Source organism: Cynocephalus volans, chromosome Y (genome assembly GCF_027409185.1).
Source record: "Cynocephalus volans isolate mCynVol1 chromosome Y, mCynVol1.pri, whole genome shotgun sequence".
In the NCBI taxonomy this organism is placed as follows: domain Eukaryota; kingdom Metazoa; phylum Chordata; class Mammalia; order Dermoptera; family Cynocephalidae; genus Cynocephalus; species Cynocephalus volans.
Window position 1 is genome coordinate 8,410,051 of NC_084479.1, and position 22,437 is coordinate 8,432,487.

Here is a 22,437-nt window from a genome sequence, read left to right on the forward strand (position 1 = left end):
TGTCAACAAACAGCAGATCTTGGACTTGGCAAAACAAAGGGGGTGGGGGGCCTGATAATTTGATTAATCCCTCATGTTGACAAAATCTACGATATAATATTTGCAATTTTTCCAAATCGTTTTTAGAGTATTTCGATTAATTTCTCAAGAAGACCAAGAACAAATGTGTTTCTTACTATAATAAATACAGGACAAGGGTTAATAAAGTCAAGGAATTTTTTAAATAGTTGTTTGTTCTAACGAAAAGGAGCTTTATCATGCATAAGAAGGCAAAACAATCTTACACAGTTGAAAAAAGTTTAGTTGACAGTAAGAGAATTTAAGTCAGGCCCAAGTACATTACTTAACCTGCAACATCAATACTAAACGTTCTCGTTCTTACTGTGTTTTGTATTTCAACAAAGAGACTTCTTAAACTCTAAAAAGGGGTTCAGTGTCTGGTTTTGGATTTTGAACTGATTCACTGTTAAACTTTTCAAAACACTTAATTATGCCAGATGTTAAGTTAACCTGGGAATTCTTAATAGTCTTCAAAGGAATTTTCTCTTATTTGTATAACAAGCAGGTGGTTAGATCTTCAAGCCAGGTGCCTAGGCTAAACTCCACCTACAAGGGGACTTGGAGGTACTATGTTTGCGGATATTCGCTTTTCAAAGAGAAGGCTTCAAGGATGTTAAAAAAGACCTTCCTGGGGTGTCATTCTGCCAAGAGGCTTAGTTACTTTTGTAAAAGATTTGTGTGCACCTCAAAAGGAATGAAAAAGAAGGCAAGAGCCTATCGGGCTGGATCACAGAACCTTCTATCTCATCCTGTGCAGGTGCTGAGTCAGGTAAGTGAAAGAAAAACTGCACAGCCACGGCTGGCAAAGTGAACATGCTTTATTCTTAGACATAAGGCTCTGCTGACCAGCGGTTCAAAGCCGCTGCCTTCCGTACTGAAGAGTACGTACGTACACAAACAGCAGTGAGCCAAAAGGGTTCCCCAGGGTGTGCATATGCACGAACTCGACTCCCACACAATTTGTTTACAACGGATGTGCAGAATCCTACCAAGCACATGATGCGGGGAGCGGGCCTGACCAAACCGACTGCACTTTCCGCACAGAGTCACTTTTGAGAGCACTGGAAACTGATATTTTACTTTTCTTCAGTCTTACCTTTTCTGCCCAAATATAAAGTGCTCCTTTAAACTCCTCTCATCAGCAGTCTAGAACTGCTGCTTTTGATTTTACAAAACATGTTTGCAGTTTTGTCAATCTCTCTACTTTAACCTATGAATTTTTTGTGATCTCAATCAAAATGTTACCAATAGGTGAGGCTTGGCTTGCCCTCCCACCTTAAACAAATGACCCGGAAGTCCAAAAGTTGATGCAAGGATTGGAAGGTTTATTCAGATAACCTAATTGGGGTGGTAGTTACTCAGGCATATGCATTTGTCAAAGTTTATCAACGTGGAAATAAAACAACAGTGCACAAGATCTCATGTAGATTATACTAGACATTTTTTTAAGTAAACTAATATGAAATAAAATATTAAGTTACATAAAATACTTTTGATTTCTAATGGATATTTGTCATATTTTACAATGCCAACACATAAAATATATTTAGAGGGATGCAGGGAACCCTCTGTTGAATTAAGCAAATGGTCAGAAATGAATCTGTGCATATGTGGAAAATTAGTGTATGACAAAGTGACATTTAATATCAGTGGAAAAAATATCACCTAGTTCAGTGGTTATTATAAATTAGTATCTATGTAAGTAAATCAGGAAAAGATATCTACATTACTCTTCCACTAAAATATTTCTAGATGGTGCAATTACTTTTGGGTTAAAAATAGCCAATATTTAGTTAGTTATTTACTAATGCCAACCTCTGTTCTAAGTACCTTTGATATACATTTACTCGCTTAATGATTTCATACCTGTACTCATTTGGTCTTTGGTACAGCCCAGTTAAGGCTGGTTTTGTCAGTAGTGGTAACGGTGGTTGTGGTAACAGTAAAATAGTAAAAATAGTAAAAGTAGTTGTTGTGGTAGTGAAAGCTGAGGAAATTGGGATGTGGACAGGTTAAGTAAATCTTTCAGTGTCAGGCCTTATACTACGTGACAGAGAAGGGAGTCAAACGTGGAGAGTTTGCTTCTAAAACCCATGTTCTTAGTTTGATCCCTGACCCCCTCTATGTACATTTTAAGTGTTGGCATTGTGCAATGTGGCAAATATCCATTAAAAATCAAAAGCACACTTAGTGCTTATAGTCTAAATTTCTATTTAAAATAACAAAAATACTTCCCTTCAATACTGCTAAAATAATATATGTAAACAGCGGTTCCTCTGCTGGGTATGTACCCCACAAAATTCATGCAGAGCTTCTCCCATCAGACATGAGAAAGAATGTGCCAAGAACAGCATTGTTTGTTATAGCTGAAACCAGAAAGCGTCCAGTTTGTTATAGCTGAAACCCGAAAGCGTCCATTTGTCTGCCCAACAAAAGTAGAATGAAATACATGCCTTTCTCTTCTTATATTAAGCAAAAGAAGCTGCACTAATATTTTTATTTTTATTTATTTAAAATGTCAAAGAAAAGTATTCAGTGGTACTGTTATGGCATGGTAAGGAATGCTTTACTGAGGACCATCACAGTAGGTATAGGGACCACCACAATGGGGTCTTGCAGTGGGGGAGACAGATTGGACTCAACTCTAAATACAGCATGGGCAGTGGGGATTTATAGCCGAGGAGTGGGGTGTGGGTCCATGGATGGAAAATTACTGAGAGGAGTCATCAGGGGTAAAGGGGATTCTTGCTAAACCAGCCTAACTGGTTTTTGCTGAAGTCAGGCCAGGGTGACCAGATGGAGAATTGTGGAGGATGAGGACATTAAGGGTGATCAGATACAGGGAGAGGAAATCCTTAGTACATTGATTTAGCAGGGTTCTTTGTTAAAACTGGATTTTACAAGGAAGTGCACAGATGAGGCTGTGAGAAGGTTCAGCGTTCTCGTGATAGCTTGGCCAAGCAGAAAAGTTCAAGAAAAGGAAAATTAATCTAGAGTGATGAAGATCAAAATATAGTTTATTTCTTGGAGATTTGAAAGAGAGGTTTTAAATATCACAAAGTAGTTCAAGTAGTTGTTTAAAAGATATTGCAGGTGGTGGTGGTGGGGGAGAGGATGGCCAATTAGTTCAATTGGTTAGAGTATGATGCTGTTAACACCAAAGTCTAGGGTTGATTCCTGTACCAGCCTGTCAGCCAGCCTGGGGGTGGGGGGGGGTGGGGGTCGGGGGGAAGCTGAGGGGCAATACATATTTTTTATTTGACATAAAAGCTCAGATGAAGAGTATTGTTTCTGGGCCGGCCCGTGGCTCACTCCGGAGAGTGTGGTGCTGATAACACCAAGGCCATGGGTTCGGATCCCATAAAGGGATGGCCGGTGAGCGTGGTGCTGACACCACCAAGTCAAGGGTTAAGATCCCCTTACCGGTCACCTTTAAAAATATATATATATATAGACACATATATATATATTTATACATATATATTGGTCTGTGAAATTAACTTGTTTTTTGAACCTGTAGCTTTGTTTCAAAAATCAGGATATTTAGCTGTAATGTATGTTTTAGTGTTTCAGAGTTTTCTTATTTGGGGCATTGTGGGGGTTTTTTGTTTGTTTGTTTCTTTCCTTTGGCAGCTGGCCTGTACATGGATCTGAACCCTTGACTTTAGTGTTATCACCTGGGGCTGGGTTTTGGAATGTATGTACTGAAAAGTTGATTTTCATATAAGACAAGTATTTTGAAGATCGATTTATTTTTATTCTACAAAGTGATGCCTTTTTTGGGTAAATTGCTAGTTTTCTACTCTAGCTTATGTGCAAATTTTATAACGTCTCTGGTTTAGATTATCATTGAAATCTCAACAAATTAGCCATATTGGACCCCAGTCCCCATCTTCCCAACCCCATAGTCTGAACAGTCCATAGTTTCAACATTTTATCTCTATTTTTTTATTTCATAAACTTAAGAGTTAATTGGCATTGGAAAGAAGTAGATTGTCAGTGTTACAAAATAATTTTAAAAAGACAAGCGAAATGATGACTCTCATACACATGTAAAAGCGAACACGAGTTAAAGATTTTATTTTACCTGATAGACGTTACTTATCATCGATTCAAAGTATACGTCAGAGCGCACAGATTTATATGGAGTGCTCCATTACGGACTGAACTGCAAATGGAGGCAAAATCGGTGTTTGCACAGCGCGGAGGGGAGACAGAGTCGCGCAAAAAAGCTGAAAGACCAGTGAACACGTGGTCTTGGAAGGACTGGTCACGCTACATAGTTTTCCATCGCACTGCACATATATGTGTATGTATATTTTCTATAACATTTGCGTATGTTTCTCATCTGTATATTTGTGAATTACAACAGAGCGGAGTACCTCCTCATCAAGTTAAGCACTCTGTTATAACCATAAACAGAGGTCGAATCATTTCTGAAGGTCCTAATTCATAAACGTTAAATGTTAAACACCTTTACATACTTATTTTGGAATTAAGTCAAAGATGAAATAATACTAAAATTAAAGTGAATGCCGAGAGGAAAGAAATCAGTATCGAAACTAAACCTGAAGTCAGGACTGTAAGTCAGGGTAAAAAGGAACGTCCCCGTAGGTCTGTGTTGCCAGTGTTACCCCGATTGCCACTCAGGTCTGAGGAGCTGCTGAGGCGCTCCTGTTGCAGCATCGAGCAGGCTGTATTCATCGGCTGTGGATGGCTTCGCTGGTCCTCCATTCGTGAGTATGCAGCCTTGGTATAGCCCTCCCTGTATGTGAAGGTGTACACGCTCTCGTCCACGTTCACTCGGCTGCACAGTACTGAAGAGGGGTCTACGGGCAGCAAACGTCCACTCTTCTGTAGCAGTTTAGCCTTGCGGCGAGGTCGATACTTGTAGTCCGGGTATTTGTCTCTGTGTATGGCCTGTAATCTCTGTGCTTCCTGGAAGAATGGCCATTTTTCGGCTTCTGTGAGCGTTTTCCACTGGTATCCCAGCCGCTTGCTGATTTCTGAGTTTTGCAGTTTGGGATTCTCTAAAGCCATCTTGCGCCTCTGGTCTCGAGACCACACCATGAATGCGTTCATGGGTCGCTTGACCCGGTCGTGGCCTCTCTCTTTACCGTTTTCTTCCGTTTCACACCGATCATTTGAGCTAGGATTGCCCGTCCAAAGGAGGGAAGAGGTTTTCCTGGAGGCGGGGATATTCTGTTGCTTCACGTCAGGGCTGTGACTACCGCTGTTCAATACTCTGAACATAGCGAAAGTATATGACCGCTTTCCAAAAAAAAAAAAAAAAAAAAAAAAAGGTGGACTGTGGCAGAGACAAAACTCAAAAGCCTAAGCGTCAGGAAACGTATTTTACTATTCCAAACCTATTTCTGCCAGAGGCTTTGTTATCTCAACTTTTGTAATAAAATATTCATTTCTCCGCCCTGGACAACTCCCTCGACCCCGCCCCTACCAAACTACCAACCAGAGCCTTATGAAGCAAAACATAGTAATTCAATCACAAATTGCGTTAACTGCTCTACTGCTAATCCGCCGACCTGAAGACTCTACTATTGTCCTTCAAAAGAAAAACAAATTTTATCACCTATTTTTTTATTGTCCCTTTTACATCAAAGGTATAGCAAAGACAGATGCAAATGTTTATCGTTATCGTTGTAGATACATATTATCTTCACATAAACAGAACTTAAAGAGAACCTAATTCTGTTAAGCATACACATAGACACACCACTGGATGTTGAATTAATAGTAATCACTATCCTTGCTTCTTCATGTCTATGTAAAATGTAATTGATAATTCTACGTAAATTTTCTGCTGGCAGATAATTGAGAGTTTTATGCCATTGTTTCTGCTAACAATTAAGTATCATAATATTAATATACACGTACAGTTATTAAACGGCCACTTTCTGGAACAGCTAATACTACATTAAAGCATCATTCCGTTGAAAGAAAAAGATGACCTTGAAACTCAGTTCCAGTGAAGTACAAAGACATACCGAAAAGGGACTTTTTTTTTTTTTTTTTTTGGCAGACAGTAGACTAGTCTTTTTTAAGTCATTGTCTTGTTCACGTTTTAAAACACAGTCTTTTACAAATCTAAATTAAATTTCTGTCCAGTAAATTAGAGTAGCCCATTTATCATCTTTTACATTTCAGTTCCACCTACCTCAAAATTGAGCTCATGATTTACCACATGAAGTAACTGAATACCTCCTCCAAATAAATCTTGAAGTCAACTTGGGAAATGTCATATGAGATCTTTTCTGAAATAAAACAGGAGAAAACTCCCCCCACCTTTCCCTCGTAGAAGTTTTACAGACATATTTGCAAAACGGGAGCAACAACTATAGGTTGCAAAGGACTCTGCTAATTAAAAAGTTTCACAGAGACTGAATAAGAATGATGCCAAAATTCCTAAGAAAATAAAATAAATATCCTATGTGGTTTATTCAATACACGTTACAGTGTATTGACATTAGAAACTCCAAAACTATAATTACCTATATGCAGTCAGGAGATATGTATGAAACCCGTTATTTATATCCTTGCCATGTAGTGAAGTTTGATATTCAAAATACAAATAAAATGGTAATATATTCTTCTTTGATCCAATTTAAAGTGTCTTCATACAGAATAAGATGATTAAATTACACTCATACACAAAAACAGGTTTTCTAAAATTGACAATTGTTTAATAATGAGAAAAAGAATATAGCGTTTCAGGGTTGACCGGTTGCTCAGTTACTTAGAGCACAGTGTTATAGCACCAAAGTTCAGGGTTGAGATTCCTCTACCAACCAGTTACATAAAAATAAAAAAAACAAAATTTTAAGTAAAAACAAGAAAAAATGATATGTCCAACACATATGAACCTTGAAAACATTGTGCTGTGTGGAAGACGTCAGACACAAGAGTTCACAACTGAATGATTCTATTTATTTGTATGAAACATTCAGGAGAGGCCAATACATAGAGACAGGAAGCACAGTAGAGGTTGCCAAGGACTAGGTGGGAGGGGCAGTGAAGTCGCTACTGCAGAATTTCCTTTTGGGGAAGATAAAATATTCTGGAACTAGATAGAGGCGATGGTAGCGCAACATTGTGAATGTGTTATAGAATTGTAGACTTAATTTGTACACTTTATGTGTATTAGCCCCATTTAAGAGGAAAAAATGACAAAACAACAACAACAAACACACACAAAACACCTCACAGATATGCACACCATAACATAAAGTGGGAGAGAGGTGGTACTTAAAAAAAAAGGAAATTTTTTTTTATTGCTTTTGGGTCCATAGCTCCTGGGATAGTGCGTGGCATGTGTTAGGATTTTGAAATATTTCTCCAATGCTTCACTTCATGAAATAGGTGAAAATATCTCCAAGTTTGGAGAAATTAAAGTGGTGATCCACTTAAAAATATTTAAAAGGCACTGGTCTTTCTTTCAAGTAACAGTCTAACACAGAAATGGGGGATAGACAGGAAGGGAGAATTTATTTTACATCTATAAAATGATATCAACCATTTATTTGTAGTTCTTTGCATTTTTTCTTTTTTTCCAGTAGCTAGCTGATATGGGGACCCCAGCCCTTGATCTTGGTTTTACAGTGCTCTAACCAACTAAGCTGACCAGGCAGCCTTCACATATATTTGTATTTTGATGGGAATGTTTTGAGATAAAATTAGAGAGAATAAATAGAGAAAATTCACATAACTTTTGTGGGTTTTATTGTGTATACAGCATTAAACTGCACCTGTGTGTACTGTAGAAATTTAAATTAGGGCTATAAAGCAAGGTTCGGCAATTGAGAATAAAATACATATGTGTGACTCAAGTGCAATTCATCTCATTGGAATAATCTAAATTATTATTCTGTCACTCTTATTTGTTTTTATTCTGATTTAAAAAGGAACTGGGGTCTGCATGAAATTACTTGAATCCAATGTCTTTCCAGCATTTTCCTAACCCCACCAAAACATGACAGAGTCAATCTTTGTTATTAGTCAATCCCATTTGGATTTAACATTGACCAGACCATATTACTACCTGTGATTTAAGATTGCTTGTGGGTCTAATTCATGCAGCAATATTTAACAATTGCTGAGACATAGTCATCAGTGAATCCAAAAGATCGTATGTAGTCTTATAACACAATAGTGTCTTAACCTTTGGTTTACTGAATTGGGAGAGGGAATTGTGTCCCAGGAGCTCAGGGGAGCATATATTTAGCCTCAATACTGGAAGAACTTTTAATGTTGCACATGGATAGAGTGACTAAATATTGGCCCTGGTTGTTGGATTAAAATGGTTTGAAACATCAAAAATGCACTCAAGGGCTGGCTAGTTAGCTTATTTGGTTAGAGTGAGGTATTTTAACACCAAGATCAAGGGTCAAGGGTTTGAATCCCTATAAGAGCCAGCCACCAAAAAACCCAAACACACACACACACACACACACACACACACACACACACACACACACACACACACACACACACACACACACACACACACGGTTATAAGTTACTGCCAAAATCTTATACCAGCTGTGGTTCACTCATTTAAGTTTGTTTATGTGTCCATTTCCCCTGCAGCTTGCCTACGGGGCTGTTCTTTAAAGCCCAATGTTACAGGACACTAAAGAAACAAGCAACAAAGGAAAAGGTAGGTAAAATACACAACAGCAAAAGTGAACTCTTTGTGGAAAGACACATCAAATAAATGAAGCGATACAATAGAGTTATTCTAAATTTAGACTTCAAAAATTGTAATTAATATCTCATTCTTCTGGGACTTTGGAGTCAAATCTCCTTTCCATTTCTTTCTTTCTTGTTTTTAATCATGCTAAATTCTTCACACAAATATGGCCTTGAACGAAACTCAAAGAATTAAAATAGAATAGTCTTTTAATGTGTTAGGTACAAATTAATGCTCAGCTACTTAATTGCTAGGTTTTACTGTTTAAGACTTCAGTCCAACCGTCTAGCATCTGCTTCACTTACATGTGATGAATTTTATTGGTATCTCTTCTGCAGGAATTGCCTAATTTATCTGGGAGCTGGGAGTTGGGGGAAACTACCTGCAAAGAACCAAACCAAACCAAAACAAAAAACGTTACAAATTCATACCTACTATATTTAGTTTATAACTTTAAGATAATACTGCTACACGGGCAAAGGTTCAGATCCCAATATTGACCAGCTACCAAAAATGAAACAAAGAAAGAAAGAAAAAGAGTTAATGCTGCTTGTTTTTCTTTTTGAAACTCAGCCGAACATTTTGTTTTTTGGCAATGGCTTGTATGGGATCATAACCCTTGACCCTGGTGTTGTAACTGAGCTAACCTGCCAGCCCCCTTCAGCTGAACATTTTCTTTGTTTTAATTTATCATTTTCATCTCTAAAATATGCAAAATTGGGGGCTGGACACTTAACTCAATTTGTTAGAGCTCTGCCTTGTAACTCCGAGGTCAAGAGTTCAGATCCCCATAGTGGCCAGCTGCCAAAATATGTATATGAAATTGGCTCTAAAAACAAGGTTCTAATCTTAGGAAGAAATTTGGTACAGCATGAAATATTTTTCCATATCAGTAGTAACTGTATTAAAAATCACATATCTGCCAGCCAGGCCTGAGATAACTAAACAAAAAGCTGATTACGCATACAATCTTTCTTTCTACCTTGAAACAAACAGGTAAATCTCACTCCTTTTGTTTAACAAAGTTAAGGTTGCTTTTGATCTTTTTCAGGATCTCCCTTCTGTTTCTTTCTGTGGAGGTCAGCTATACTCCTCTTTCTCTAGTGAACAGCAGGTGTTTGGCCAAAAGCTGTTTTAAGGGTTTTCAAAGACATCTCATGAAAGCATTCTGTGGTGTGTCGTATACATTATCTTTTTCTCACTTTGTTGCATTAAGATCAAAGGCCACTGTTTTGAAATATTTCACTGAATGTCCAAATGTTTGGTCAACCAATGAACATATTTTGCATTTCTGCTGAGAATTTTTTTTTTCCCTTTAGGAATTTATATTTGAGAGATATTATCCTTTTCTAAAATTTATTTATTTTGGTGGCTGGCTGGTTCTGGGATCAGATCCCATAAACTTGATCAACAAACTGAGCTAACTGGCCAACCCTATTCTTTAGTTGTCATACATTTCACAAATACTTTTCCAACTTTGGAGTTCTAATTCCGTTTTTCCTTTTTATTCTTTAGCCTTCAAAACAATAATGTGATATTAATGTTATAAAGTACATCCAAGTGTTGGTTTTGTTTGAATGATAGTGGCTTTATATCTTATCAGCTAAAAGATATGGCTCTGTTGTGAAAAGACCTTTATGCTGAAACCTGCAGCAGGTTTCTGGTAACCACAACAGAAACATCTGATGAATTGTGGGTTTTGTATATTTTTAATATCACCTAGCAATTACATCTTGTGTGGAATTTGATTACAAACAGTTTTATCATGAGTCTGTTGATTTAAAAGCGGTAACCCTTTTTCTGTGTGGTCTCTTCTGTGACAGAGTTAGTAGTTTGTACTTTGCTGTGAAAACAACACATATTTTCAATTTTTAAATAGTTTTAATTATTATAAGTTATAGTAACAAGCTGGCTGATTAGCTCAGTTGGTTAGAGCGTGGTGCTGATATCAGTTGGTTATAATTATAAATCCCTTGTAATTCTTTAAATCCCTCCCAGCTTTTGTAATAATTTCACATTTCTGATACCACTCATATTTGCTTTATTTTTTCCCTTAATCTATATTATCCAGCGATATTTAATATTATAATTTTTTTGTAAATAAATAGGTTTTCTTATCCTTCTTTTCCTAATAAAACTCTTTACAATTCCTTTTTGCTTCTTAGCAGAGTTAATGTGTACTTAAACCTTCTGCGGGTGACAAAGAAGCTACAGATGAAAAACATAAGTTGATGGAAAAAATAAAATAAATTTATAACTAGGCTCACTTATAGTGAGTAATTTGCTTTCATGCTTCATTTAAAAGTTTTAATTTCAAGGCCAGCTGGTGGGCTTAGTTGGTTAGAGTGTGGTATTATAAAACCAAGTTCAAGAGTTCAGATCCCCTTACTGGCCAGCCAACAAATGCAAACAAACAAAACACAAACACAAAAGTTTTTATCATAAAGTGAGGATAGAAGTCTAAAGCAATCATGTACATGTCCCAGTGTAAATCTGTCTTACACAGGTTTTTATTATTATTGGTGGCATATATGACATTATGATTGTTATGAGAGATGAGCACTTTGCCTTTTTTCAAATCTTACACTAAGAGGGTATTTTTCCTCTTTAGGGGAGAGGAAGTAATGCCTTTCCTTCACTCATGGCTGACACTCCATGACAAAAGACAGATTAACATGAGAAAAGCACTCAAATTCACTTAATAATAGTTTTGTGTGACATGGGAGCCTTCAATAAAGGAGACCCAAATACCTGGGGAAACTTTCATATTTATGCTTAGGTTTGATGAGGACTGGATAGTTGTGTGGAAGTATGATTGAATAAAGGAGGTCTGATCTAATGGCAGTAAAGTGTGGAGAACTTAGCAAGGCCTGTGTATTCAGATTCTTCCTAGACTTTCAATGTCTTTGGGACCTTTTGTCTCAGTTAGGGGGAGGACCCCTACGGCATAAGAGGTCTTATGACCTACTTTAGGAGTAAGATCAGAGAAGTCTTTAAAGGCTAGCTTCAGGGGAGAAAGGCAAGAGAAGGGGAGAGAGATCTTCTTGCTTTTTCTTTTTTCTCATATGCCAATTTTTGGGTAGCATGCCCTGTAACCCCATTGTATACTATGGTGAAAGATGTTTTACAAGCCTTCTCCAATATGCATTTAGTAAAATGTGTCATATCTGGTAAGAGTGGCTCAATTTATTGGAGTGAGCAGGGCTGAAACCATGTTGGGATCTAAAACCACCTGGGCCACAGGAAGGAGGAGGGAATTTAAAACTGGAGAGTTTTTTCCTCTCCTCTCTTTCTTCCAGTCATTTTGTGGCTTACGTGTGTTGGAAAGTGGCTCCCAAATTGTCAGTCGAATGACCTCCAAAGTGTCACCAACACATACTTGTAGATTAGAAAAACCTGACCTTATTGATCAGGATGGAGTAAGAGAAACATCACCTTACAAAGCTTTTGCTCTGCATAAGAGTGGGGAAGGGAATGCCAGAATTTACTGAGAATGGAACATTTAGTGTAAGGCAGGTCTTTCCATGCAAGAGTTAGTGACAGATGGTGGCTTTGTTAGAATTAGGTAAGGATCACAAGACAACAGCTGGGATTGGTGGACACAGCAAGGCAAGCATTTTGAGGAAAGGGATTCAAAGAAACTGAGTGCACAAGCTGCATCTGCTAATGTTATGCCTTGAAAGGTAGATGATTTCTTTGGAAATTCCTGTCATGGATAATCTAACCATTTACCTGAGCCGAGAGACTCTCAGAAAAATAAAATCATGCTAATAAAGGTAGTGGAATAGCACAAAATTGTGTGAATGTGCACTGTAAAGTGGTTTCAGTTTTCAGCATCCAGGCTGATTTGGGGGAAATGGTTTTGGGGATCAAGTATTTTGTTCCAGTGTTGTCCTCTCATTTGCTCACGAATTAATTTTGTAAATCTTTTCTGCTTAGTGTTTGGAAAAACGCTAATATAATATATCCTTCCAAAACTGTATACCCTTATTTTTGCAGCTCTATGGTGTTCCAAATGTGTGCCCAAGAGTAAATTATTTTCATTTTCATATTTAGTACTTTAAAATATTGATTGATTTCTGAATCAGTCAATCCTGCAGGGCAGGATACTTCAGCAGATATAAGTACACTTTATGGCTACCATAGACTACAGTTTAATAATAATCATGCAATATAGATATATATTAAGCATATATGATATACATACATACCTGTATTTGTATATACGTATTGGTATATGTACGTGTATGTATTGTCTCAGCAAAAGCATGAGGACTTATAAAACCGGAGTTTCATTTATTCCGGGAGGACTTCTCTAAGGATGAATGATTGAAATAAAATGCAAAGATAAAAAGAAATTCTGATGGTGGTAGCAGAAGAGCATCTGTGTGGGGAAAATAGAATAATTTAGTCAGGCTCCCTGGCTCAGGTCTGGCTGGGGGGTTCAGCAGCACATTTCTTGTAAACAAGTTGGGTGGGTGGAGTTAGTGTGCATGTGCACCAATGTATATTTGTAGTTTTTGTGTGTTCTGCGGTTTGTGGAGGAGGCTGGCTGCCAAAGAGCTCATGTCTATGCGTCTAAAATAGAGCATGTTTACTCTACTGGCAGCTGTTCAGTTTCAGTTTTACTTTAGACCTTGCCTATAACAGTTGAGTTTTTGAGTTTCTCTTTGTACTGCCTAGCTGTTAGATGTGTGTGTGTGCTGAATAAAGGCTATTTCTGCTTCAACCAAGGCTCCAAGGACCTTTTTGCCAGTTACACAGCTCGTAGACCTGCATATGAAGGGTTTGTGAATGTGCTCCAGGGGTTTGTGAGCTCCAGACCCTTCCTCTTGCTCTACAGTTGGTGTCATTGGCAGGATTACACCACAGTCTGGTACAGTATTGTTGAATAGAAGTGGCAATACCAGACACAAAATATTGTCTTTCAAATCCTCTTCTTGGAAACCCAGCAATGCACCTAAACTCTATTGGGGACCCAGTTGTTCATTAGCAGAGGGTCCCTCAGAGGTCCAGGAATACCGCCAGAGAAGAAGCCCTAGCATTTTGGAAATATAAGCTAAAAAACAACAAGCAGAAACTTTTGAAAGGCTATGCTTATGTGACATAGGCATGTTCCTTCTTACTAATAGAAAAGGGTAAAGAGCGCATTACTCCAGGCCTCTGCTATGTCACAGCCACCAACTTCATTCATACAAGAGTATAATAACTCTGACTCTCTTATGGAGTCTTCAATTATGCATATTGTTTTCACAGTGCTTATAATCTATGTTTCTAGTTTATGAATCGAGATGTAACTGTTAGGGAAGAAGAAAATAGAAAGTGCCAATAAATGTAGTGCATACATGTCATAGAAAGTATATATTAGGTACTTTAAGTATGTTATGCTTTTAAAATCCTTCTGTCAGTTCTGGGGAATAATCATAATGTTTATTTTACAACTGAACAACCAATGTTGGGGAAAGAAAGAGATTATCGATAGGTTTCCTAATGGTAAATAATGCAGTGATAGGTAACGTGTAGAGGAACAGAGATATTTATGACTGTAAAGTGAGTGCTTTTTCCCAAATGTTTCACCTTCAATTATTTAAAGAAAAATTTTAAAAAGTAGAAAGAGAGATTATTCAGTTATAATTTTAAAAAAGTAAAATTGGATTTCAGTTCATCCTTCGTGAATTGCTGGTGATACTTACAGTAGAGCTAGAGCTAGGACTAGGGCCTGGAGCTCACAGACCCCTCGAGCCCGCACACAAACCCTTTACACGCAGGTCTACGAGCAGGTAAGCGGCAAAAAGGTCCTTGGAGTGCTGGTTGAAGAAGGAATAGTCTTTACTCAGTACACACACCTCTAGGAGTTAAACAGTCCAAATGGGAACTCAGAAACACAACTGCTACTGGCAAAGTCCACTGCAAAACGGAGCAGCTGCCAGCAGAGTAAACGTGTTATTTTTAGATGCGAGCTCTGCGGCCAGCTGTGCTTCACAAACTCAAGAACACACAGTAGCAATAACTGAAGATACAGTGGTGCACATGCAGACTAACTTCACCCGCACAGGACTTGTTTACAAGAAATGTGGCGGGAGCTTGACTAAATTATTCTATTTTCCCCAGATTTACCAATCCATTTTCTGATTTGGTTATGCTCCTTAGCTGTCTTCCCCCCCCCCCATAAGTATTATTGTGGACAGGGAGAGGGTGTTGTAGAGAAGGTCTTGGGAGATTTGGAACCCATAATAAAGAATACTATTGTTCAGAATAGGAAATAAACAATAATAAAAAAAGATGGTCTGCAGATAAAGGGCAACAGCATGCAAAATGATTTACAGAAAAAGAGTACTTGAACTTTCGAGAAATTCTCAAGCCTCCTCTTAATAAGAGTGTTTCTAATTAAAAGAGCACTGACCAAATATTGCCTCTTTCTCAGATGGGCACAAAGTACCCTCCAAAATTTGTTTGCATTGTGCACATGAGATGTTAGGGAAATAAACACTCTGAAGAAGTGTAGAAGAGTATGTTTGTTTCTTTTTTGTTTACTTTCTTTACTCACCTTCTTTTATCCTCCTGTCAACTATTTGTGTAGTTCACCGTATATTCCCAATGCTGTTTTTCTTTATTTTCTATATTCTCTATATTTATCAGTTCTAAATGTGTTTTGGTAAAGTCTTTAGAGTCCTGCATTACTTCATAATGGGAATATGTTTTGTAAAATACATCTTTAGGTGATTTTGTCACTGTGTGAACATCACGGAATGTACTTAGGCAAACACATGGTATAGCCTAGTACACACTTAGGCTGTATGGTATAGGCACAATTGTACATATGGTTTATTGCTGACAAGAGTGTTATGTGGCCAATGACAGTCTAAGGAACTTCATCAGTAGAAATAATTTTACATTTTCCTATCCTATTTCGATGCATTTTATTTATTTATTTATTTTTTCTTTCTTTCTTTCTTTCTTTTTTTTTTTGCCAATTACTCTGGTTAGAACTTCTAGTACTGTGTTGAATGGACATGGTACAAGTGCACAACCTTGTCTTGTTCCTGATCTTAAGAGAAAAAGCTTTCAGCTCTTTACTCTCGAGTACGATGTTAGCTGTGGGCCTTTCACTTATGGTCCTTATTTTGTCAAAGTACATAACTTGTATGCCTAATTTGGAGAGTTTTTGTCATAAAAGGAGGTTCAATTCTGTGAAATGCTTTATCTGCATTTATTGTGATGATTATATGATTTTTGTCCTTTAGGGTGTTAATGTGGAGTATTACATTTATTGATATATATGTGTTAAAATGTCCTTTCATCTCAGGGGTAAATTCCACTTGGTAATGGTAAAAGATCCTTTCAATGTGTTCTTAAATTTCGTATTTGTTAGTATTTTGTTTGAGAATTTTTATATCTATGTTTACAGAGATATTGGACTGTAGTTTTCTTCTCTTGTAGAGTTCTGATTTGGCTTTAGCATCAAGTTCATGCTGGTCTCATAAAATGAGTTTGGAAGAGTTCCCTCACTTTAATTTTTTATAGGAGGATGTCAGGAGCCATTTTTAACAATAGCCACCATTTTAACAAATAACAGCCATTTTATATAAGCCTTTCTCTTCCTCCTCAGAAAAGCCCGCGTGCGCCAAGCCAACACCTCTCCCACCTCCTCTTCTCATACCACGCCACTATCACCCCACTGCTTTTCCACCTATCATAAGCTGCCGTACCCTGTGACAGCCCGCCCCTTCTTCACTATGTATATAAGCAATCGCCTGACAATAAAATTTTGAGGCTTGATCAGAATCTTGTCTTGCCTCCATTCTGTGCATCTCCTGTCTCTTCCTCTTTTCACCAGCTACAGGTAGTCCTCCTCGAGCCCATGTTCTTACCTGTCCTGCAGGATGGGACATTTCTGGCACCCAATGTGGGGCACCAATCTACAAACTGGATGCTGCGCTTGGTCTTAATGGTGGCAATAGCAGCATTGACATCTTTGGGAACCACATCACCATGGTACAACAGGCAGCAAGCCATGTATTTACCATGGCGAGGGTCACATTTCACCATCTGGTTGGCTGGCTCAAAGCAAGCATTGGTGATCTCTGCTACAGTAAGCTGTTCATGGTAGGCTTTCTCAGCAGAGATGACTGGGGCATATGTGGCCAGAGGGAAGTGGATGTGGGGATAGGGCACCAGGTTGGTCTGGAATTCTGTCAGATCAACATTCAGGGCTCCATCGAATCTGAGGGAAGCAGTGATAGAGGACACAATCTGGCTAATAAGGTGATTAACGTGTTCAATGACAGAAGGGAAGGCGAGCATTAACTGGGCGAGGGAGTAGGGGCCTGGCTCCCCCGTGGATTTTTTGAATCCACCATCGTTGGCTCTTGGTATCTTTTGGGGGGAGGGGCAGAGCCAAAATTGATTTTTGATAGATTAGATACCAACCCCTATGCAAGCCAGGCATGCTCACAGGGAAACCCAGAGGAGGTCGGAGTTCTGTGACCTTCCCTTGTAATACTTTGTTTTACACTCACCCTGGTGTTCATACCCTGTTCTCCCAAAAGGGAGAGGGTAGACATGCCTCTGGTTATCATGTCGTCCCCATGGGGAGGTAGCCATAGTAGTCTTCTCCCGTGTCCTTTGATGCCAGCTGTTGATAATGAATTTGTATAGGTTTAGAAAGGACAGCATCAACTTGTTTCTTAATTAGGTTGGTGATATGGCAAAACACCCAGGGACCGAAGGTTATAAGTAAAAGGAGGCAAAGAAGGGGGCCCAAGACAGGGAGGAGGTAAGGGAGGAGTCCATTAAGTCCAGTCCAGAGCGGGTTTTTGAACAATTCTTTTCTTCGCTTGATGAGGTCTTCTTGTAATTTCTTGATTTTGTCTCAAACAATGCCAGACTTGTTAGCGTAGAAACAGCACCGTTCCTGTAAAGCTAAACAGATCCCTCCCTGTTCTGCAGTTAATAGGTCTAATCCTCTGCGATTTTGTAAAACTACCTCAGCTAAAGAATCAATTTGATCTTGTAAATCATTAACAGTTCCAGAGAGGGTTTGAACATCATCAATTAACTGATGAGATAATTTATTATAGGTGTTAACAGCGACCCCTATCCCCGTCCCACCGGAGGCCATAGCGGTTGTAATCCCCAAGCCTATAAGCAAGGAAATGACTTGGAGAGCATGCCGGTGGCGTCCTGTTATAAAGTCAAGGCTAGGAAGAGGGACGGGCTCATATCTGGGGATGATAGAAATGTCAGGGAGAAGGCTCGCTGGAACGCAGAGGCCTGTCCAATTAATAGGGAGAAAGGTATGGGCAAGGTTGCCTCCACAAATGAATACCTGTCCTGGAGAAGGGCAGATGGGGGTGGAAATGTTAGTTATGGAATGACAATGGGAAAAGGTGACAAATCCGACATCAACGTCATAGGAATTATTTTGTGAAGGTCCCTGGAGGCAATCAGAGAGATTGAAACCCGAGGGCTGTACTCTGAAGGGGGATGATAGTGAGCAATTGGCAGTTTCACTAAAGGGGATATACGAGTCATTGAACATAGGAATGGCAGTAGGTAGAGGCATACCAATGGTTAAACATAGCCAGCAGTCTTGTGCAAGGGAGGTGTTGGTGGAGTTTAATAGAGAGTGGGTAGCGCTGAGGATGTCTTGTGTATGTGGATCTAAAGTAATGTCTCTGGGTTTTGGAAGGGCGAGTGGATGGTAGTTTAATTGAGGATATAAGTGTTGGGCTAGTTCTTGAATTCGTTGGGCAACTAAAGCCTCTTTTAGGGTGTCGCTGGGGCCCCCTCCATCTGATACATGAATCGGAGCCATGGGCGACCAACACACATTTTTGCCAACATGTTGTGGGAGACAGGATGCCTGAGAATATTTTTCAGAACCTCCCTCTAAGGCGCTGCCAAAGGTGCCCGAAAAAGCCCTTTCTAAGGTAGCAGTAAGGTAGGTTTTTTGTGGTTTTTGTGTATGGTCAGTGCATGTTTGTGTAGAAGAGTAGCAAGTGGAATGGATGGACTGGAGAAAGGTGCAGTTTTTAGGGCAAGGTCCAGGGTGACCCTGTACTGTAGGAATGATTGTAGGTTGGTTTTTGCAGACCCATTCAGGCTTTGTCGCCCCAGACCAGGTGTAAGATGTTGCAATATAGGCTACCTTTTTGTTGCAGTCAACTTGACTGGTATAGGCACTTGGGGTGCAGAAAACCGTACCGCCCTTGCAATCACAAGGGTTTCCAAAAAGGGCCTTGTAGAGTTCTTCACGACTTGGTGGAGGTTGAAAACCCGCCTGCACACAGAAGGCGTATGAAAGAAGGGTGAGGAGGCAGGGTTTCATTGTCTGTAAAGGAGAAAAGAAAGAGTTTTTTCTCAGGGATCCTTCCCTGGGTTGGGTGAGTTATTTTCTTTGGGGGGGTTTACTGGTTTGATTAGATGTTCGGGCAGCCATCGAGGCCACCTTCTTGAGTGTCATAGATACAGGCCGAGCCACGTCCCCATATGATGACCGGGTCAGGGCCCTGCCATTTAAGTGTTGAGGGATTTTTCCACATGACCTGTGCGTACTGGTCATTTGTTTTTTGGTGCCAATGACGGTCGGCTGCTGATTTTCCCTGTGCATCAAGTTGTAAGAAGTTTAGAGTGAATAGAGCATGGTCAAGGATATTACGCGGTGAGCCTTTGGTGGGGTAAAGACCTGTGGTTTTAAGCTTGTTAATGGTATTTTTTAAGGTTTCATTTGTTCTTTCAAGAATGCCTTGGCCCTGTGGATTATATCGGATTCCTGTGATGTGTTTGATGTGCATTTGAAGGCAAAAGGTTTTGAAGGCTTGAGAAGTATATCCAGGGCCATTGTCTGTCTTTAGGACATTAGGTTTACCCAGAACTGTAAAGCAGTGGAGAACATGAGCAATTACATTTTTTGTGGCTTCACCACTTTGGAGGGTGGCGAGGATGAAGCGACTCAAGGTATCTACTGTGACATGGATGTATTTTAGGTTGCCAAATTCTGGAACGTGTGTAACATCCATTTGCCATACTTCATTTGGAAGCAAGCCTCTGGGGTTAACCCCAAGGTGTGGCAAAGATAAAAAGACTACACAAAGGGGGCAGTTTTTAACGATGTCTCTGGCTTGCTCTCTGGTGATTTTGAAACGGAGGCGCTGTGTTTGGGCATTTACATGGTGTAAATTGTGAAATTGTTGGGCACTTTTAAAGGTCCTGTAGTAAGGAGAAACAGGCCTGGGTTAGAGTATCGGCCTGTGTATTACCATGAGAGAGGGGGCCTGGAAGATCCGAATGGGCTCTTAGGTGTCCAATAAAGAAAGGTTTTGTCGTGATAAAATTAACAGTTGTAATTGTTGGAACAGAGGTACTGCATTTGTAGAAGGTTTTATGTAGGGAACAGTCTCTAATAGTGGAACAGAGAAGGCAATATATGCACTATCAGTATATAGATTAAAGGCCTCATTTTTTAAGAGCTTGAATACTTGTATGATGGCAAATAATTCAACAAGTTGAGCTGATTGATATGGGGATTTTGTAATATATTGTTGGTTATTTACGATATAAGCAGCTGTACCTGAGGAGGAGCCATCAGAGAAAACTAATGTCACTCCTTTTAGGGGCTTTTGAGAGGTAATTTTTGGGAATGTAAAAAGGTTGTAGCCGAGAGAATTGGAGAAGTTTATCGGCAGGGTAGTTGTTGTCAACTTGTCCCTGAAATAGGATAAGAGGAATAGCCCAAGAGTCATCGTTTTGTATTAGCCATTGTACTTGTTCTCTGGTGTAGGGGAGAACAAGATGGTCAGGGTCCCTTCCAAAATGTAGGCGGCTCTTTTCCCTTCCTATTTTGATTAGTTTAGAAACGAGGGTGGTATATGTTGTTAAAACCTTGTTTGGAGATGAAGATAAGTGTACCCATAATAGGGGGCTATGTTGCCAAATAACCCCGGTAGGGGTGTGTGGCGCAGCACAGATTATGAAGGAGAAAGGTTGGCTGTAATCTAAGAATGTAACTTGTTGTTTTTGTATAGCAGTTTCTAAAAGTTGGAGTGATTTATGTGCCTCGAAGGTAAGAGCACGTGGTGACAGGGGATCAGGGTCACCCTGTAATATGTCAAAGAGAGGTTTAAGTTCCCCTGTGGTTAACTTTAGATAAGGCCGTAGCCAATTGACATCCCCTAGAAATTTTTGAAAATCATTGAGTGTGTGTAAATGATTAGTCTTTAATTGAACCTTTTCAGTAGTGATGACAGTCGAATTGAGCTCAAAGCCTAAGTAATAATAGGGGTCTTTTAACTGAATTTTATTGGGTGCAATTTGTAACCCAAGGGTGGTGAGTGCCTCCTGTAATTGGGCACAACAATTGAGTACCTCAGGGGCGGTTTTTCCTGCCAAGAGAATATCATCCATGTAATGAATAATATAAATATGAGGCCATTTGTCCCAAAGGGGATCTATAGCTTGTGCCACATATTTTTGGCATAGTGTGGGGCTGTTGGCCATTCCTTGTGGAAGAACTTTCCACTGGAACCTTTGCATTGGCCCCTTAAAGTTGGTTACCGGGAGGCTAAATGCAAAATGTTCTCTGTACTGGGGGTGTAAGGGAATGGTAAAAAAACAATCCTTAAGGTCAATAATGATTTTGGAATAACTGGAGGGAAGAGCTACAGGGGAGGGGAGCCCAGGTTGTAAGGCTCCCATAGAGAACATGGTTTTATTGATCTCTCATAAGTCCTGGAGTAATCTCCATGTGCCTGATTTTTTCTTAATGACAAATATAGGAGTGTTCCATGGTGACGTGGTAGGTTCAATGTGGCCAGCATTAATTTGTTCCTGCACTAACACAGTGGCCGCAGTTAATTTAGTTTCAGTTAGTGGTCATTGGTCTACCCAAATGGGGGTGTCTGTTTTCCATTTTATTTTTTCCGCGTGGGGTGCAGGGAGATCAATGGCCATTAGAATAAATTTTGATTTCCTAACCCTTGTCGGTTGGTATTGGGTGTAACTGAAATAGGCTCTTTAATGCCCTGGCTATTTTTCCCTAGTCCCTTGCCAGGGAGAAACCCTTGATTTAGCATTTGACTGGTTACTATTTCGTTTGGGCTACACATGATGACTTTTAATTGTGACAGTATGTCTCTCCCCCAAAGATTAACGGGTATTCCTGAGATAATATAGGGTTGTACTTTTCCTGAATTTCCTTCCATATCTGTCCAAGTTAAGATTTTAGAACTTTGTTATGGGTTGGTAGACTGTCCTATACCCTGGAGGTGGGTATAAGAGGCTTTAGAAGGCCAAGAAGAAGGCCAATGTTTTTCAGAGATAACAGTAGCGTCAGCCCCGGTGTCTACTAGTCCCTCAAATTTTTTTCCTTCTAAATGTAAGGTTAGTAAGGGCCATTCAGGAGTAATTTGTTGGATCTAGTAGGCATCTGAAGAGCCAAAGGCAGAATCTGACCGGGGATTGGATGAATTGTGGTGATTTTGTGTATTTAGGGGCAATATAAGTAATTGAGCTAGGCATTGGCCTGTTTTAATAGGGACTGGTCCCGAGATTGTTGACACTAGGATTTTGATTTGTCCTGTAAAATCATTGTCTATAACTCCGGGGACTACGGTTAGACCAGCAAGGGAAGAACTCCCTCTCCCAAGGACGAGTCCAAAGGTACCAGGGGG

At 39.4% G+C, this 22,437-nt stretch overlaps 2 protein-coding genes across 2 annotated transcripts; both read right to left on the reverse strand.

Moving 5' to 3' along the window:
- Positions 1 to 4,647: 4,647 nt before the first annotated feature.
- On the reverse strand, positions 4,648 to 5,313 carry LOC134368974 (sex-determining region Y protein-like). Its single transcript, XM_063085208.1, has one exon. It carries the CDS (start codon positions 5,311 to 5,313, stop codon positions 4,648 to 4,650), a length of 666 nt encoding a protein of 221 aa, XP_062941278.1.
- An 8,421-nt stretch (positions 5,314 to 13,734) lies between these two features.
- Positions 13,735 to 18,867, reverse strand: LOC134368975 (tubulin alpha chain-like). The gene is made up of 3 exons (XM_063085209.1): positions 18,840 to 18,867; positions 16,639 to 17,043; positions 13,735 to 13,826 (listed from the first exon to the last, which is right to left on the reverse strand). The coding sequence occupies exons 1-3, from the start codon at positions 18,865 to 18,867 to the stop codon at positions 13,735 to 13,737; spliced, it is 525 nt and encodes a 174-aa protein (XP_062941279.1).
- Positions 18,868 to 22,437: the final 3,570 nt, after the last annotated feature.